The sequence below is a fragment of the Borostomias antarcticus genome (genome assembly GCF_949987555.1).
Source record: "Borostomias antarcticus genome assembly, chromosome: 5".
Classification (NCBI taxonomy): Eukaryota; Metazoa; Chordata; class Actinopteri; order Stomiiformes; family Stomiidae; genus Borostomias; species Borostomias antarcticus.
Window position 1 is genome coordinate 5,769,503 of NC_140238.1, and position 15,129 is coordinate 5,784,631.

The window sequence follows — 15,129 nt, forward strand, 5'->3', positions numbered from 1 at the left end:
TTAGAGAGAAGGCATTCTTCGTGCGCCTACCCATGTTGTGTGTTAGAATGTACATGACAGTCCTCAACAAAAGCTTCAAGCTGAAACCATAAAAACTGGGTCTAGACGTGCACTAGCATTCTCCGTTCAAATCCGGCTCGTTGGTCTCGAGGGCGGATGACATAGCGGTGATGTAATTCCATAGAATAAGGCACCCCTTGTTGTGAAGATTCTGTGGGTTTCTTACTGGTCATTGACATTCTTCTCTCTGATTCGATTGACACTGCAATGGAGGGACAGTTCACAACAATGCATAATCTTGTAGCCAAGACCAGGCTAACCCTTAGCAGTGCTCCAACCAAGAGCCAAAAGATAACCCATTGGGAAGCTCAAAGCTTATTTTGTCTACAAATCAAAGCAGGCATGATCCTCTGCTTCTTTGTCCAAGCCCCAGTAAGAGGCACAAAGCCAATGCAATGGATCTCCAACAAGGTGCTGTCCAGCAATGTCTGACACACAATACAACAGCAGCTAGGTAACACAGAGTCAGAGAATAGCCATGGCCAGAGGGGAAATAGTAATGAAGGTACTGGATTCAGAGACCTGCCTGTCAGTGACTCACAGTGGCAAGGCTCAGCTCAATGAGTCTATACCTGAAAGCCCACAGGACGGTCAAAGACCCCAGCCACCCCAATCATGGCCTGTTTCAGCTAATGCTGTCTGGAAAATGGTATTGCAGCCTCAAGACAGCTTTTTCCACCAAGCAACCAAGCTCTTGAACAATGGATACTAACGGCCTGTTGCCTACCTGCTTGTAACACAGACACAGACTCAGAGTGTGTAGTCTCAGACTGTGCACAGGAACACACAAACAGACTAACAAGCAAACAATGCACATTTGCACTTTTCACACAGATGCTTATTATTATCAGCTTGTAAATTATTATTCTATTGGCATTGCAAGGCTGAGGAACCTGAACCCACACATTTTACTCCCTTATCCTTGAAGGATGTAACGATAAAAACCCTGAATCCTAAATCCTCCCGGCCAATCAGTGACCTTGGTGCTATTAGCGCTGTCATGCATCATCTGCTAATCTGGCTCAAGGCCAGCCTCAGAGGCGCTGGAGAGGAGGGGGGGCAGAGGAAGTGAGGGCGGAGTGGAGGAAATGCAGACTTTAGGTGTGTTCATCCTCTGAGCTTCCTAAAGCTGAAAAATATCTATTTTTCACAATCCGATCCAAATACCTGGCCCGAGCAAACGGCAAATCGACCTACAGCTGTGCTATGGTCAAGGGTGTGCGAGACACCGCAAAATAATCTTTCAACGAGCAACGTATCCCACAGATGGTTTGACTTCAACGTGTTTGTCAAGTTCCAGAGTGAGGAGTTGGAACGGCCCGTCTCAGTAACAGCTTATTATTCCTCTTTTAGAAAGTCTGGACTTGAGATTCCTCCATTCTCCTCCTCACTCCTATAATTACTCAGCGGTTCTACCTGCCGGGCGGAAATGAGACACCCCCCCCCCTCCCGACGGCTTCCTCTATGGCCTGTGGCACAGCCGAGAGAGTTCAGATACCACCTGGTCCACCTTTGAAGGATGGGTGTGTGTGTGTGTGTGTGTGTGTGTGTGTGTGTGTGGGGTCCTCTCATCTGTAGCCATTGTCTGTGTACGGTCTAGGATCTGCACACAACACAACAACAGCTGCAGACCTCTGAACATACCTGAAAAGTCGGTCTGCTGGCGGCTGAGCCAACATGGCTAAGCCCCATACAAGGCAGGCTCAAGTTATGTTCAAGTCTCTGATTCTGGATCAGATATTCCGGCATTAGTCTGACGCCTAAAGATAGGGTTTGTGGAAGGGTAATCTGATCTGGGAACTGTGGTTTACCTTCAGAAAAGACACCAGAGGGTGAAAAAAAAAATTCCATGATGACAGACCTCGCCAAGCGTGTCATTACGTGTCAGGAAGGCTGAACCCAATGGGAGTTCAGACAGGAAAACAGTCATCTAAGGCCTGAGGAAGATTTGTTCATTCGTTCTCTCTGTATTCACAACAATATCCGCTCAAAAGGCAGGCAACAGGAGAGTAATGACATAAACATGTTCCCAGTTAGTGGGGCATGTACAGTATGTACAGTAGTCCATGTGTTGACAAAGAGAGGCTAAATTACCATGTGCATGCATTGCTGAAATAGCAGCTGAGGCAGGACACATCGCGTCAACTGCATTGATGAGGACGGAAGTCAGTGTAATTTATGTGAGCTCATTTTTTGTGTGTCACTGACAGCTCACAAATAACCCTTGTTTGGTGGCTTTTTTTTCGAACGCCCCCGCCACAAAGCCCCAAACATTTTGGAGCCCTCTTCATCATGAGGCATTCCAATCCACACTTAAGCTAAGAGATTCCCAAAACAAAAGCCAGATCCTCTCCTTCAGTCCAGAGGAGAGGCACTACAGAGCAGGGTGAATACTTGAACCCCCCCCCCCCCCCCCACACCCACACCCGCCCCCTGGCTGGGAGTCTGTTTCTGAGCTTGGTACTCTTGAGTCCCTGGGCTTCTCTCTCTCTCTCTCTGGCTGGGTTCTTGGCAGGGGGTCAGGATCCCGTCTCTCTGCCAGCATTACTGTAATCAGGGCTCTATCCTGGCTAAGCAGGCCCACTGTGAATGGACAGTTGGAGATGACAAAGCATGGCACTTATGGTGGTGACTAGGGAAGACAGGACCAGTCCCTGCAGCTTATGAAAATGGACAGCCCTTTTTCTCTCGATCTCCATTTCTCTGTCTCACACTGTCTCAGTGCTCACCATAGCCAACCTAAAAGCTTTTTGGCCAGTACAGGGATGGAGCCCATGACCCACGACTTCTGCGTTATTAGTGCCACGCTCTAACCAACTGAGCCAACCGGCCCTGCAAGAAAAATGAGTGATCGACTGCAAATGTCTTCAAGTAGCGTCCAGTTAAATATTGTGGTCGAATGGCAACATTGGCTACAATTTTCCAGTCTCTCCCATCAGTGAAATGTTAGCAAGCACAGACACAGAGGGCTCAATATAACTAGAGGAGCAGATTGGCATTTCACGTCACGTTGTAATTAGAATGGGTGTTGATGAGTATACTTTAACAGCATGCCCTGAGGACCCAGGCAAAGCTACAGTACATTAAAGTTTGTTAATTCCCTTGTGTGCAGCCTATTAGACACATGAAGGGTTTAGGCACTGGTGAATCACTTGGAACAATGACTCCCCCAGGGGACATTTCATTCACAGCAACTGTGATAGAGTTTTAACTTGCCCTGTGATTGATCAAATTTGTAGAGGTTGTCCAGTGTGGATTTTTCGAGGCCGACACTGATATTTTGGAGATCAGGTAGGCTGAAATCAACCACATTTTCTCTCACTCAAATATTCCGATATCTACAATTAATGTAGTGAACTCTGTACCCTAAAAGGCATATAATTCCAGTCTTGCGCACGTACCTTTCATTTAGGCAGGCATGTTTATTGTTCACCCTATTTCACATCTCTTACAGACTATTTAAGAGTTGTTTTTTTGTTGCCATATTGGCCTCCTTCGCCACTGATCCCGATACATCCTGATATGTTACAAAATGCAAATATCGGCCCAATATATTGGTCAAATTGACGATCTCTAATCATTTGTACCACATTTTTGTGATGGTAATAAGCAGACAAGATGCTCCAGGATGGCTGGGAAGTCAAACCAAAAATGACCAACCCTAACAGACACAGTAAAAAGTTAGGGGCTAAAGATTGATTGAGTGAAATCATCATCTTTTGTGTGTCTATGGGCAAAGGGTTAACCCTTTTCCACTATGTAGATTAAAACTATTGTATGAGCATAGAGTTGTTTCTTCTGAACTGCTTTTTCCACCACACAATGCGGTGAGCAGATTCATTTAATGTTATTGTCATCATGTTACAATGGGCCTTTCACACCCACAACTGAGGAGTCAGCAGTCAAAATACAGCACAGGTAAGATCTTGTCCACCAGAGATGGAACAAGCAACGGTGCTCCCAGAACATTCATTAAGCCTTTAACAGGCTATTACAGAATACATTTATAATTACATTTAAGAGCAATCGCTAGGAAGATCAAATGTTGCAGTCAAATATGACCTGGTTGTGGCCAGACAGTCCGACAAAACCATTCCCTTTTACTAGACCTAGCACCCTCTTTGAACTCCCAAGTCGTGAGACAAATGACAGACTGGAGTTGTAGACCTACAAACATACCGTCCAATTAAAAACGGAGGCCAACACAGCCACAGTTCTACTCCGAAAGCACCGGCCCCCACCCACCAAGACCCAGAGTCGTCTGGGCCTTCATACAAACATGTGTTGAGAAGACTATATCCAAGTGTGTAGCCAATAGAGCAAAGAGCATACTGGAGAGTTTTAACTGTCAGGCTAATATCTCTGGGGGCTATTCAGTGTCAATAGAACAAACAGCCTTCAGCTGTTCAAAGTGTGTGAGAGATGCCGCAAAATAATCTTTCGACTACAGTAGCAACGTATCCTACAGATGATTTGACCTCAACATGTTTGTCAAGTTCCAGAGTGCAGAGTTGGGACAGCCAGTCTCCGTATTATAGCCTACCTCCATAATACCATTCAATGTTTTGTTTTACTAATGTGGAACCCTCCATTTAATTTATCTAAATTATCATTTAGTCTTAGCGTGCTCTGAAATAAAAGTATTTTGACGATAGCACACACTGCCTTGCTTAAAACTAGTATACTGTATCCACCAGTGGAATCCTGTCAGTTTCAACACAGATGCTCCCAGCTGGTAAACAAGCGGGTGATATGTGACTCATTCCAATGTCCACCTGCGGAGGGGCTAAACCCTTTCTCCCCCAGCTGAGGCTTATGTGTATTTATCCTGCTCCCCTCTCACTGGGCCCTGGACAGAGAGCAGATCCAGGTTCATGATCGCACAGTCCTCTCAAAAATGAGAGGTATGCTCCTCTGCCCTAATGCTCACCGCTGGTCAGAAACACACTGCCAGGCATTTCAATAAGCCTCCGCTGACGGGTCAGACTTACAGACCGGACACACTCACTTTAGACATTAGCGATTCCTAGCAATGGCTCTCCAGCTGCATAAGACACCGACTAGACGAAAACAGCCAGGAATAGAACAGCGCGTCACTGCCAAGTGTGGAATTAGGCTGGCTAACCCTCTGTTATGGTGCTATTGACAATAAGAATAGAGATGCTAATTCTGAGCTGTTCTGTTGACTTCCACCAACCCAGGTGAGACGCTGAAAGAGGACTATGGTGTCATCTTCACCATCAGAGGACTACAGAGAACATTAAAGACAGCGGGAAGCTGTGATGTGCCTGTAGAATTTGTGTGTGATGCATGTTGGAGCGTGATGTCTACAAGGCTCACCTAAGTGCCCACCAATGGAAGCTCTGCTGTTGATTTTGGAAAGGGGTGAAAGATCTCCACACCCGCCAAAATACCGGAGTCCTTCCTTATTATGGGGTGTGAGGCAACAGGCATCTGTGCTCACAGCCAAGTGACCCTGGCTATTTGCTAAGCAAATTAGCTTGTGTGTGTGTGTGTGAGCAGGCTTATGTGTGTGTGTGTGTGTGTGTGTGTGCGCCCAAACCTCGTAGGCTCCCCACTCTACCCCTCTGCTGATGCAAAGTGAACTGGACAAGCATAACCCCAGACAATACAATAGAAGATCAAAGAAGTCACCGTATCTAAACCATCTTTTTTGGGGGGCAGTCTAGCCCCTGGCTCATGCCTCATAAAAGGGTAGATTCCTGAAAGTACTGGTAAGATTGAACAGGGGCCAAAGCTACTCTTAATAACCAAGGAAGACTGTTTTATTCAATGTGGCTTTTCTGACTGATAGAAGTGTAGCTAACAAAGGGTTTCCAGTCGGCTGGAGTCGGGCAGGAATGTTATGCATGACTAGGTGAATTTGGAGATTGGTAGGAAAGTGTTTTGGAACACTTCCTGGAGGGCAGACAGTTCATTATTCTACCTCTAAATCAGGCTTCCATGTTTAGTGAGCATGAGTTTGAATTACTAGTCTAGAAGAAATATCCGAAAATAAATGGGGGTGGATATTATACCTAACCTTCTTGACAGGCATTATTCATTGATATCCTTGAAGATGTGATTGATGTTATCCATGTTGTTCAAAATCTTGATGTGCACCTGCACCCTTGAGAAAGAACATCGGGGCCCCATAAAAATTCAGACATTGAGATTGTACAGAACAGCTAAACATTCATCACAAGGTTTGCCATTGGTGTGACAGCCAATGTGTTCGTGATGTCAAAATTCCTTTGAGCACATGCATACAAAAAACTACTAGTTATGGTCATTTCCTTTATCCCGTTGTCCTTTCATGTTTCAGTGAAAAGGAAAATGTCACACAGGCATGACATGTCTTGCTGACTGAATAGCTAGGCTATGGGAATATTGTTTTTTTCAGTGCATTTGAAGAGTTAAAAGGATGGTCGACAGACTTCTGCTGGCAACTTGGCAATGATAACTCGCCACGTTTTAACAGAGGCAATCCACTTTTGGTGTTTGCTGAGGGGGAAAAAATCACATGCTGCGGGGAAAGTTTTATCTTCACCGAATGCATATCCTAAGCGTACATATGAATTGGAACACAGAACCCAACAGTAAACAAACATTAAAGTTAAAGTGTAAACTAAGTTAGATAACGACAATTGTGTTAAACTCACCATTTTGAGACCCCTGTCCTCGTAAAATAAGTTGTTTTTTATTTCCCACAGCAGAAGCGTTTATCTCATTATATTGTTGAGAAATACTCTATGAAGTTCATCTACTTTTACAATGTATCTTTTTCCATTTTCCGCTCCACTCTCTGCAACCACTTCTCGATGCAAACTCACTCCCATGAAAAACCTCGCCTCCTCCTAGTGAGTCATTGGTGGAGATTTCGAGTACGACGCCTTAATTGGCTAGAAGGACCCTCAATCACATTCCTGAGGTTCTCTCCTGTAAAACGAAGTAGGCTAGTCTACATGCTTTCCAATGCGTCCCACGTGATCTCTGAGGTGGTTCCTTTTTGAACAGCTGTCCGCTATGCATCAATAGGACGAGAGTTGAAATGAGGGATATTAGTGATTTTTATTTTTTTATGATTTTGAAACAAATCATTTTTATGATTTGTTTCAAATGTAAACTGCATTACACTTAAAATGTAGGCTATTATTATTATTATTTTATACAGTCCTTTCTTCCGAATTAAAGATATTATAGGCTCAAATGCCACATCTCGCCACGTCACATCTCTACACAACGTTTGTCAACATCATATTTTAGTAAAAGTAATTTGTTTTATTAGGTAGCCTACTACAAAGTTGTAATTTGTTGCTGATACCACCAACTGATATCCATCATCAACAAGCTTCAACATCTAGGCCTAGGCTAGGCCTACTCAACAGTGAGAAGTCAACAATCTGCTGATGAGAACAAGTAGCCAACTGATTTGTAGTGTATTCTTTAAAGCGGTTATTTACGGAGTGTAGACCGGTGGGTTATACCTCCATGGATGACTTAATTGTCCGAGCTGTCAGTTCTATAAAATATGTAACATATCTGTTATCATGAATATCGAATTCTTAACGTTATTGTTATTGCTAACGTAGGCCTATGTTAATGCAAAGAGTGTCAGTAATTGTCATAACTTTATAAGATCCAGTCCGGGTAGGGTACTCAAGTAGGAGCACAATTTATCATAGTCTGCCATCTAGTGGATGTATAATGTATTGCATGGAATTCAAGATGAAATAGCTCAGAAAATATAATACAGCAGTAGCATCATTGTGTAATTAATTGGTATTTGTGAGATTATTTGGTAATCAATGTATTGTCCCACAGGTGAGATTTTAAAAAAAATCATTCTAAGTATGTTTTTACCATTCTAAGTATGTTATGTGAAAGGGAACATACCCAGCCTGAGCAAATGGCAGTACCATGCCTGAGTTTCCTGTTTTACTCGGAACAAGCAGTAAAGGAGCCGGTTTGTGAAATGTAACAGCTTTTAATAAAAAACAAATAGAAGTTCAGTATAAGTTAAGTATAAATGCAGGGGGCCCAAAGATACAGAAAGATTTATAGAAATAGGACGCTCTTGCTACTATCAACTCAGGAAGGTTAGGGTAGGCTAACTCAACTCGAATGTCACTGATGTGGTGGGTAATATCCAGATAGTAGTTACTGAACCAATTGCAAAACTGTCAGTGCACAGGTTCCAATGTGGCCTCAAGTTCCTTCCACTGTATTTGCAATAATTGGCAGAATAAATGAGGTTTGACATCAACACATTCTCAACATGACACTAGTCATTTCACATCTCCAAGAGGTACACCAAGGTAGGACGAAAGGGAACTGGGCCCTTTGATAGGATAGTCAATATTAACTTGATATGACACTGATATAAAGCATATATATCAATAGTTAAACACAGATTACAGTCATTATGTTAGAGTACATTGCCATGCCATAAAACAAAATTTTCAATTAAAAGACAGGTATAAGCTCACATTGTATTGAACTGATGTTAACTAGTATTATCCAGTTTCCCCTATCACATACATGTATGTTTCATTTGCTATTCTGTCACTATTGTTTTTGCTAATAATCATTAGCAGGTCAGTACTATTCCACATACATCTGTGAAATGTAATCAAGTTGTCAGCATTAATGTGATTATCCATGAAACAAGCCTACTGTGCAAAATACTAGTAGTATGCAACATGTTTTGAAATCCAACTGGTATGAAATGTATGAAACTCATGAAAACCACAAGGAGAATATGCAGAGGCACAGTTCAATAATATATAAAGCTTTACACAACACTTGAAACAACTTGAAAGGAAAAGATAAATGCATTTCTCCTCATTGATGCAGCAAAACGGTACCATTTACTACCCAATTTGCCCAGTGGGCTACATGTTTGGTTATTCAGCAAAATAGGGTATTGCATCTTCTCAGTTCCCTCTGGTCACTTCCTGTACATGAGATTCCATCATACAGGTCTATTCTATCATCTAACCATGAAGACAGGAATCTCAATCGGTATGTTTGTGTCACGATTATCTCAAGAACCAGGCACAGTATGAAATTGACATTCGGCAAGCCATATTGCTCAGTCAGGTCAGTGCAGTGCCGTGTTCTAATATTTGCCTTGTGGCACAATTCTGCATGTAATAAATAATAAAATACAAACTCCGTCTCAGTGTTTATTCCATTCCACCATCTTCAATCACACACCCTTCTCCTCCCATGGGACTTGCCCATGTTGCTGTACTACGGAAAGTGGTAAGGTACAAAATGGCACAGGTACGTTTAATGAACATGGGCAAGTGATGTGCGAGCCACCACATTACCAATAACAGACGTGGTTGGAGAGGTCGCTACTAAAACGACACTAGCTCCATCAAACTATTATGCTGTACATTTTGAAGTATCACATTAGACAAGATTGATGGAAAAAGCAAAATTTGAAGGAAAAAAAAAATCCTCCCCTTGATTTTTTTTCCTTTCTCCCAAAAATAGTTAATTCACTAAATGGGAGATGGAACCACATTTGCAGAATAAATAGCGAACATTTAACCTAGTTCATTCCCTCCAAGCCAATTGATGGAAACGCACCTAATTCAACTTTCTTTTTGTGCGTGGCTGTAAGCCAGCGCACCAATGATAGAAAATGTCCGGTTGTCACTCCCTCCCTGGCTTCCTCCGTTCCGTTGTTGACCTGCAGTTCTATGTTGCTACCACAAGAGGTGTGGTCCCAGAACCTGCAAAGAGGCAGATAGACTGCATTTATCGTTTTTTTGGCCACGGGAGGGCAGCAACAGGCTTAGATAGACTGTGTTCCTTGTTGAGTGTAGTTCTAGCACTTCTCACTGCTACTGCTTCTCACCTCAACTTCCATACAACACCTCCACAGCTACTGCTCGGCCCCGGAGTGGGCTATAGACACATGGTCTCCAATGAGGGGTGCATGGGGATGGCCTGGCAATCACTGACCTGCCTCCCACCGCCTCTGACCCGAGGGGGCTGAGTCTCGCCACCACGCCACTAACCACGCCGCAGTCCCCACATCTCAGCCTGAGTTGGCTAAAGACAGTTTTCACGGTTGGGTGCATGTGGGTGGCCCAGAGAGCAGTACACTGTCCTCGAGGGGACAGGGGAAACGTCAGCAATAAAAAAGAGATTGTCCGCATCACTGGTATAGCTCCCAATTGATTTAATAGGTTAACACCCTAGCATGTGTAACGTTTCGAGCCTTCCCAGCTCTTCCTCAGACTCACTGCTCGAAACGTTACACACGCTAGGCTGTTAACCTATTAAATCAAGTGAGAGCTATACTAGTGATGCGGACAATCTCTTTTTTATTGCTGAGGTTTCTCTGTCCAGCACCTGGATTTTAGTGCGGATGTGTGTGCCTTATACCTTTTTCACTGGACAGGGGAAACCTCCCCTGAGGGCTCGAGGGGGCGGAGTCTCGCCACCACGCCACTATCCAAGCTACGGACCCCACAACTCAGCCCTTGAGTGAGCTAGAGACACAGTCATCACCGGTGGGTGCAGTGATTGTCCGGAGGTCAGTGATGTGTACCCGACCAACTCAGACACGAGGGGGCGGAGTCTCACCACCACGCCACTATCCACGCCACAAACACCACAACTCTCCCTGAGTGGGCTAGAGACCCACGGTCTTCACCCGTGGGTGCATGGAGATTGCCCGGAGGTCACTGTACTGTCCCCGACCAGCTCGGACCAAAGGGGGCGAAGTCTCACCACCACGCCACTATCCATGCCATGGACCCCGAAACTCAGCCCTTGAGTGGGCTAGAGACACATGGTCTTCACCGGTGGGTTCATGGAGATTGCTCGGAGGTCACTGTACTGTCCCCAACCAGCTCTCCGCCCCTGGTTATCTGGGTTTATCCCTTACCTTTGTCCAGAAACAGAAGTTGAACCAATTGCAGAAAAATAGCTAACATTACAGGAATCATCAGTGTAACTGCTTTAGCCACTGACCGCTACCATTAATATTATGGAAGCTGCTGCTAGTTGTTGTGAGTTCATGAGCTAACTGGCTATCCCGCTTTTATTGTGCTGGATTAGCATTGGGAGCATTGGAACTGATGTGTCCAGGCGACAAGACCTATCATAATTTATGACATTATTTCATGTCATTTCAATTCACAGCTATGTCAGTGGCATGACTAGCTTCCGTCCTACCAGTCCTGAACAGAAACAAGCCAGCCACGCACATAAGCCAGGTGGACCTGGGCTGGTTTAAGACATTTTTTCAAAAGTTAAATTCGCTTGACAATTAGATGGAAATTCCGCTACTGACAGCGGCTCAGAAACAACTAAATTGGAGAAGGCAATTCCCACTGGAAAAACTCGGCATGAATACATAGTCGCAATCTTAAAACGGAACTACAGTAGCTACTGGGGTGTCATAACAAAGCTCGCTTAGCTTACCCCAGCTGCTACATGTTAGCAGCAGTTAACGTTAGCTTGGCAATAGTTAGCCAAGTAATGAGGTTTTTTTAGTCTATGTCTTCTGATGTTAGTCTATGTAACTATGTGATGTGGACAGAGTTCTAAATGGCCATATTGGCATTCAAGTTAGCTAACTAGCTACTTCAATTTGAATGCAACAGGGGACCTCTGCTGTCAAGATTCTTTCAAGCACACACAGGTCTGGTGATTATTGTACAGATCATCATACTATAATGGAAGAACTGCTCTCCTTTCAACAGGCACTGCACTGTAGAAGATACATGGACGCCGTCCACTGACTTGAAGGAGGGTTACTAGTTAGGCTACAACTATAGAAAATAAAAGAGGTCACTCTAATCCTCACGTGACACAAGAATGATTCAATCGTCCACTTAGAGCAGGTTAACAGAAGATACTAAGTGGATGTGTAGTAGACTCTCTAAACAGATTAGTCTGCCAAATCATCCTTTTACTGGAAGGCTGATTAAGGGAATGAAGAGTGGAAGGTATTGGTGTAAGGTATCACGCAGGACCCTGGTGCTAGTTATTAGTGCAGTCCTTCCCTTTGGTGACTCCACTGAGAACAGCACAGCCTGTCTTTGCTCCCTTAGCATCCACTATCATATACATGGTCCTTGACATGGATAAAGTCTAGCTTGAGCCAATTCGACAAGCTGTCTCCATTCTCAAAGATAAGGACCTAGTAGTCATAGCTGAGGAACTTTGGAAGATACAAATACGAAAGATAGTAGTGTGCTGAACCCATCTTGTGGAGGAAGCATGATACCGTACCGCAACACAAAGCTCTAAATTTGAAATTACAGAAGAATTTCCTCATCTGGTCAATCTTAAATAATGTGTGCGCTGAGCCAGAGATTGTCGAGAGCGGGTACCTGTACATGTATTCAACCTGAGTCAAGCTGCTACCTTGCGTTTCCCTGTGCTCGAGGTCCTGTAAATGGATGAAAAAGCACTACAGTAACTACAGATCAGCGCCTATTCAGACCACGGATCCCTCAGGTCGCTTCAAGCCAGCCAACACCGCGTTCCATAACTGTTTACACATTCACACCTTGCTTCTAAAAGCCAGACAGAATATTTCATTAATATCACCTCCTCCTCTCTGGACTCCCTGTAGATAAACAACGGTAACAAAAGAGGTGTTAAATCAACATTCTAAACTCAGATTGACCTGTAGTTTTGTCTTTCCAAATACTGATGGTAAAAAACAAAGGTAATAATAAAAACGAATGAGGAGGACTTTTAAATAACACTTCAGTTCATTTCCCACTAGTAAAAGCAAAATTAAAAGCAAATCAAACATAAAGGCTGGGCAGTTAGTAAGAAAATAGTCTCTAGATCAAACCGTCTCTCCCAGGCAGTTTCCAAAACAAAACAATGAACCCTCCTCGGGACACCCCCACATCCCGGGTCCCTTCAGTTAGTATGGGGTTTGGGCTGCTCCACCGGGGAGCCATTTAGGGGTGCCGGCTTGTTGCCAAAGTTCCAGTCCACTGGGTTGAGCAGCTGCATGGTCTTCTTGTGGGTCCAGATGGGGTTGATGAGGAACGTGAGCAGGGCCAGGCCACTGAGGAAGTGCAGACGTAGGGGTAGGGCCACATAGAGGTTTAACTTCTCCCAGTGAATCCAGGTCACCCACCACATGTAGTAGGTGAGCACCATCCTGCAGTGGAACATGTGGATCATCACCCACTGGTTGGCCTTCCAGAACACGCTCTGTGCCCAGCCCGCCTAGAGGAGAGAGGAGTGGGAGAAATATACAAAATGTACAGTATTGGTGTTGTGTCTGGGAAGAGTTTGAGGAGCATTATACATGATGGTAAACAGGGAAAAAATGCATTCAATAGTGTTTTTGAACTAGGTCTTTAAACTAAGGTGAAGGCTTGAATTGAGCGGAACTGAGAGGAAAGTCTCTTTCTGGACGTTCCTCTTTTTATTTTTATTTTTATAGAAATGTCCTGCTGAACTTCATGAGAAAATCACAGGTGCATGGACCGAGTTTAAAAAAAAAAAAAAAAAATAGGAGAGAGGAATTGAAACCTGTCCATACTCTTTGTGGCTATTCTGGTAAAATAAGATGTTAAGCAGTAAGCTACAGAAGAGACAATCCAGAACCAAAAGAATTAATACTGTGGAGAGAAACGTAAAAAAACAAACTCTACCTTTAGTAGCATCCAGGATATACAGGTGAAAGGGGTGCTCAGCTCAAGCAGCAGTGTGACCATGGGCAGGAAGTGACCTATAGAGTCCCACACCACCGCCCCGGCAAACCCAGACAGGGCGAAGAAATGATGCACTGCCAGGGGGAGGTCGAACGACCTGAACGCCACGCTGGAGGCGTGCAACGCCACATTCTCAAACAGGAAGAAACCCGTGGCGGAGAGCACGTTGAACCACGACCAGTCCTCCTGACCTCTGATCCTGTCTCTGGACAAAGAAGAGTCCTCCGTCAACGCCCGAAGCCCGGCTACAGTACTCTGGAGGCCAAACATAGCCCTGGTGGCGGCTAGATTCCAGAAGACCTTCTCCTTAGCTAGAAGAGAGCGGTAGGTCTGGCAGAGGGCTGCAGAGAGGAAGTGGGATAGGAGGAACACTGCTGCGTAAAAGGCGAAGCCCAGGCTGATGACCTGGAGACGCAGGCCCCAGGAAAAGTACTCCATGCTGGTGGTGTGATCAGGCTGGTCACTGGGGGACTGAAGGCTAGCCTGTTGGGAAGTCATGGTTGTGTTGGTGGTGGCTGAACACTGCAAGTGTGCAGTTCACATGTGTGGCTGACAAGTGCCTGCAAAATAGATGAACAGCATTTCACTATTCATACAGACACAAAGTAACAGTAGGTCACTATCTACAACTGCTCGATATTCTTGTTTAAACTGCCTATTACTGCGCCGTAGGTAGCCTATTCCCATATTGTTCAGGGAAGAAACAAGCAGTGAGAGTTCTCCTGACTTTTGTCGACTTTCTAGTCAAAACAAAACGCACGTTAATTGGCGTTTACAGTGGAAAATGCATAGAACACAACATACCCTATATCATTACACATAGCACACAACATACCCTATATCATTACACGGCTGTACCGTCCAATTCTAGCTAACGTTAAATGTTGCAATGTTTTGGTGAACATTTCCTAACCGCTTCCAGTGCAACTCGAATAATGTTTCAATACAAACAAAACAATTGGGTAAGCTTAGAAGCTACAGAGGTGACAAACCAGAACAAAACAACACTATCTCTTCCTAATGTTTAACAAATAGGCTACATGGCTGTAATTCTCGCTCACCTTCCGCTGGAGCAGTTGATACACAACACAGCACCCACATCGCTGAGCAGCTGAGAGCAGATCGGAACACATGACTATTCTTTGGTCACGTGATCTGGCAAGCGGAAATCCCGCCTTCTTTTTAGTCTGCAAGTGTTTCTATTGGTCCTGTATCACTTAGAAAATAAATATTCCACGTGACGATATCTCATGACAAGTTCAAAAGTTATTTTTTTTTTATCAGCAAGGTCATTTCAACATTTGTAGACTGGATGCAGTCAAAACAAATAGGATAATAAAACCACATCATCAAAAAC

General features: G+C 44.3%; 2 protein-coding genes across 3 annotated transcripts in view; both read right to left on the reverse strand.

The window, feature by feature from the left end:
- arhgef10 (Rho guanine nucleotide exchange factor (GEF) 10) overlaps nucleotides 1–6,862 on the reverse strand; it is a 56,227-nt gene extending 49,365 nt beyond the window's left edge. For both annotated transcript variants that reach the window (XM_084437869.1, XM_084437868.1), the window contains exon 1: nucleotides 6,723–6,862. The gene's annotated coding sequence lies outside the window, so the exon portion shown is untranslated. The remainder of the gene's footprint in view (nucleotides 1–6,722) is intronic.
- A 6,064-nt stretch (nucleotides 6,863–12,926) lies between these two features.
- Nucleotides 12,927–14,855, reverse strand: cln8 (CLN8 transmembrane ER and ERGIC protein). Its single transcript, XM_084437846.1, has 3 exons — nucleotides 14,834–14,855; nucleotides 13,713–14,332; nucleotides 12,927–13,281 (listed from the first exon to the last, which is right to left on the reverse strand). The coding sequence occupies exons 2-3, from the start codon at nucleotides 14,268–14,270 to the stop codon at nucleotides 12,967–12,969; spliced, it is 873 nt and encodes a 290-aa protein (XP_084293972.1). The 5' UTR covers nucleotides 14,271–14,332; nucleotides 14,834–14,855; the 3' UTR covers nucleotides 12,927–12,966.
- Nucleotides 14,856–15,129: the final 274 nt, after the last annotated feature.

What these genes read in the sequence shown, in the direction of transcription:
- cln8 (XM_084437846.1), bottom strand. Translation starts at nt 14,270, where the DNA reads ATGACTTCCCAACAGGCTAGCCTTCAGTCCCCCAGTGACCAGCCTGAT. An exon ending in TATCCTGGATGCTACTAAAG is followed by an intron (nt 13,282 to 13,712) that starts GTAGAGTTTGTT and finishes TCTCTCCTCTAG; the next exon opens with GCGGGCTGGGCACAGAGCGT.